The sequence below is a fragment of the Argopecten irradians genome, chromosome 7 (genome assembly GCF_041381155.1).
Source record: "Argopecten irradians isolate NY chromosome 7, Ai_NY, whole genome shotgun sequence".
Classification (NCBI taxonomy): domain Eukaryota; kingdom Metazoa; phylum Mollusca; class Bivalvia; order Pectinida; family Pectinidae; genus Argopecten; species Argopecten irradians.
This window is the reverse complement of record NC_091140.1, coordinates 8,155,650-8,159,693: the sequence shown is the minus strand read 5'-3', so window position 1 is coordinate 8,159,693 and position 4,044 is coordinate 8,155,650. Positions and strand designations below refer to the sequence as shown.

The 4,044-nt window shown below is 34.9% G+C and overlaps 1 protein-coding gene across 2 annotated transcripts; it reads right to left on the bottom strand.

Annotated features, from left to right (window-relative positions):
- Positions 1–680: 680 nt before the first annotated feature.
- On the bottom strand, positions 681–4,034 carry LOC138327456 (anaphase-promoting complex subunit 10-like). 2 transcript variants are annotated; one of them, XM_069273557.1, is made up of 4 exons: positions 3,863–4,034; positions 1,688–1,807; positions 1,261–1,423; positions 681–971 (listed from the first exon to the last, which is right to left on the bottom strand). In XM_069273557.1, exons 2-4 carry the CDS (start codon positions 1,800–1,802, stop codon positions 692–694), a joined length of 558 nt encoding a protein of 185 aa, XP_069129658.1. In that variant the 5' UTR covers positions 1,803–1,807; positions 3,863–4,034; the 3' UTR covers positions 681–691. The 2 variants fall into 2 exon arrangements, with proteins under 2 accessions (XP_069129658.1, XP_069129656.1); XM_069273555.1 differs by having other exon boundaries at positions 1,688–1,804.
- Positions 4,035–4,044: the final 10 nt, after the last annotated feature.

Sequence of the window (4,044 nt, the reverse complement as noted above, 5' to 3'; positions counted from 1 at the left end):
TGAACAGATTTGTGTCATTATTTGAATAGATTTTCAAGAATGAAAAAAAAAATCAAATTAATAATAGACATTGTGTTATAATCATCACCAATATCTCAAGTGAACAGAGGAAAGGGAGTAACATTTGTCCAAACTATCTGAACTCGTGTGATGTCAGCCTCTGGATCTTAACCTTGAGGTTTAGGTTACTGATATTCTAATCCTACCAATAACGAGGCACCAAGTAGTGTGAAAAGTTAGAACCTGAAAAATACCACCGCCAGAAGATCAAGCGAACATTCCACCAACCCTGTGGTATACTAATTTCGAACCAATTGACAAGTGATACAACTATACAAGTAAGATGGTTACATTCTGATCCTATGGCGTTCTTCATTAAAATAAATATGAAGAAGGACGGAGCATCAACACCAAAGATTCCGTAAATTTGTAGTTATTTATCGGTTTACATGTTTCGGATGGCTAGGATCTGACTTCAGTTGGCCTAAACATCCATAACATGTAAACCAATAAATGATCACAAATTTAGATTCCTCTATCTGTCGATACATCTGACCATTATGATATACCTGCAGGATGTTGGAAAACTCCTAAGTCGCTGGGTACCACTGAACCCTTGTATAATCGGAGGCAAGAAAACTGCTGGACTTGAATATTAAAGTAAAAGTGACAGACATAAGTGTATGTTAAACTATTTAATATAGGCATATTGCATCAGTTCTAAGCTTGTGAATTTCGGCATTTTGGCCATGGACAAGTCGTGGACAGGAGAGCGTATCTTGATTCTGCGTAGATGTGTGTCGCGGCCATTTTGGTGGTTAGATAATACAGCTATTTGAACCATAAATGTCCGTATTGGTTTATTGTTCACTTGTTTCATAGGAATGGATACCCATCCTACTGGCTCACTGAGTTCAATTTGTTCTATTTCTAACAGATCGTTAAAATGACTCCCAGCACGAATGGAGATCCTGAAAAGACAGGAAATACAACTTAAATCACCTGTCATAGAATACTCAGAAATTTAAAGCAGCAATTTGAATGCTAACCCAGAAAAGTTTTGAAATATTCAAACTATGATATTTTCTTAATTTAGAATGTAATTAATTAGATTATATTTAAGTTTAAATTCTAAAGCAATTTTTTTTTGGAAGTTTGGAAATATTATCAGGTGAGACAACCAAAATTTTAAGATGTGAAAGAAATCTAAGGAAGAATTTCAAGCTTAGTGATATATGTATTGATACGTTGGTGACTTACCTGTTGGGAGTATAGCTCTCATCTGCTTTGTAATCGGTGTAGATGCAGATGTCATGGATAGTGGTTTTGCGTCGGAACTGAATGTTGACAAGGTGTGGTTGAGGACCATCAGATTGCCAGTAGGTATCAGAAGAATCATCTCGTAACTGGTCTACACCAAAACCTGAAGCAAAGTGAAAACAAGTTATAGCTTTATGCTAAGCCAAAAGGGAATTTGCCTTTAGCTGAGTATAAAGTCCATGAGGTTCACTGGTTCAATCATTCAAAGTAAATATATAGCTGTAATATAATTTTGCTTATACAATGATGTTACTCTTTAAACAATAAGTTCTAAACAAATATCTGACAATGTATGCCTAATTTATTTAAAAGAAACAAATGGAGGATTATCTAAAGTGCTCTCTCGCTGCTATAACAGTGAATTTACCTGGTTTACATGATGACAGTGACCATACAGCATGTCCACCAACTTCCCGCAGCTTTCCTTCTCTCTCTTCTTTAAATACATCCAGATCAGGATTAGCTGTTAACTTGGTACTCATCACTGCTTCAATAAATAATAAATGTATATTAAAACAAACAATATAAATACCAGAATGCAGTCCCTAATTATTCATTTAATCAACTAAACCCTCTGGACACTCTCAATTACTAGTCTGACGCTCAACCCATCAAGCTAAAGAGAAGTTCTCTCTATAGCCGAGTTGAATATTGCAACTAGTATAGACCAATTGACCATTGCCAGGTTACACCTTTAACACAGAGATATGCTTATAACGAAGTGATTTTGTTATAATTAGTCCCAAGAGGTTTGTTATAACGGTGCTTTAAGTCAGTACTTTAGTATACTCATAATATCATAATGAGATTTATTTTTAATTTATTAAGCTTTACATTGGTGTTAATTATTTTAAATAAGATAAGACCAATATTTGTTGAGAAAAATGGCTTCTATTTCCGATTCATAATTTAAGCGCCTCGCACGGTGTTTAGTAGAATAAAGGTAACAGCTAGTTTACAGTTAGACTGAATGGCCATAGTTGAGATTTTTATTAAGCAGAAACGCCCTGTTTTATTACATGCATATTAATTTTAAATAAAATTTGTCATAGCCTAATAAATTGGTGTTTAGTAGAATAAAGGTAACAGCTAGTTTACAGTTAGACTGAATGGCCATAGTTGAGATTTTTATTAAGCAGAAACGCCCTGTTTTATTACATGCATAAAAATAATTTTAAAAAAATATGTATATGTTCTAATAAAATTGGTGAATTATATCTACAGACTTTTTGCATAAAGAAATCAAACAAAATGGGTTCAAGATCAATGGTTTAGAGGGTATTCGAATGTGTGTGTAAGATGGAAAAACTCAATACTGTAGCAGCAGAAATTGATAGCTGCGGTACGAGATAATTAAGATTGCTCTAAAGTTAAATGTTATACCTATGTATGTCAAAATAAGCTTATTTTCGCTATCTTTGATATCAGTGATGTTTGGTTTTAAACTGTGTTCATGCAAGTAAAAAATACTTATCTAGAGGGTGTAATTTTGGGTTAGTTTGTTTTAATTTGGTGTTTTGGTCGTTTTTGGTTAATTATAAGAAATCTTGTGGTGGTAATCACCGCAATGCTGGCACCAACCCCTCAACCACTTTATATAAATGTAACAGTATTAAACGGAGGCATTATTACACAGATTATTTCTATCCCGTAAATGTGGAAGTGTTACGTAAATATAGGACCATTACGCATATACGGGGGTGTCCCTATAGCTGCAATATTGTAGCTCAAAAGACTTTTTGACAGAAAATGGTGTTTAGAGCTACAATTGGTGCCTATTACTGCTAATGGAGCAAAGGAATGATTATGCAAACCATTATAAAATGTTTGTTTGCATTTTTGTCGTACTTGTTTGATATCCCTTACCTACTAGGCAATAAAACTGAACCACATAAAATATCGAATTCTCATAGAGGCATTATTTTTTTTTAAATAATACATATGTAGGTCTTTCTAAAGGGAATGTATACGGTAAGCCCACAAATTGTGAATTTGACGTCTTGAGAGCGGTACGGTAGACATTAAGAATGGTAGTTATGTTTGTTTTGGACAAAAATAATATGTAAATGTATGTATACACATAAAATAATTGGAAACCTACTAAAAAGTATATAAAAACTATGCCCGAGTGATTTTTGGAGGCAGTGCTCCACTACGACACATAGGGACCAATTCGGACCCGGCCGAAAGGTAAAGTAGGCCGGGTACGTATATTCGTTCTAGGGTGTCCCCAACCTGAGTGAACCTGTCTAAGGACTCCATCTGAAGTTCTTTTCTCATTTTTGTGATGGTACCTGGCTCTCTGTTCTGGAGGTTTCGTTCTGGAGTGGGAAGATCATCAGTGATCATTGGCGAGCCGACCAGTTACACAATCAGTACTCAATTTACAACAAACTTACAACTATAGTATGAAACAGTAGTCGTTTACAGTCAAACCATAGCGATACCATATACTCGGGGTGAGATTTTGTATTGTTTTGGATTAAGCAGCTGGAGTTAGCATACACGATATAATTCGACAAAAAAATAGCAAAATACTTACCTCGTTCGTATCGATACGATGTAAATGTTATTCCCGACAACTGCTAAGCTTCAAAAACGTTTAGTTGGAACTAGCCTAGGCTACATTTTCCATTCCTTTTCAATTTTCTTGGCGGGTGTTGTTTTGGAACTCTTTTGTTTAGAAACGCCCTCTAGCGGAAAATCACGATAGTTAAAAGGATT

What these genes read in the sequence shown, in the direction of transcription:
- LOC138327456 (XM_069273557.1), bottom strand. Translation starts at nt 1,802, where the DNA reads ATGAGTACCAAGTTAACAGCTAATCCTGATCTGGATGTATTTAAAGAA. An exon ending in ACTGTCATCATGTAAACCAG is followed by an intron (nt 1,424 to 1,687) that starts GTAAATTCACTG and finishes ACTTTGCTTCAG; the next exon opens with GTTTTGGTGTAGACCAGTTA. An exon ending in GAGAGCTATACTCCCAACAG is followed by an intron (nt 972 to 1,260) that starts GTAAGTCACCAA and finishes CTGTCTTTTCAG; the next exon opens with GATCTCCATTCGTGCTGGGA.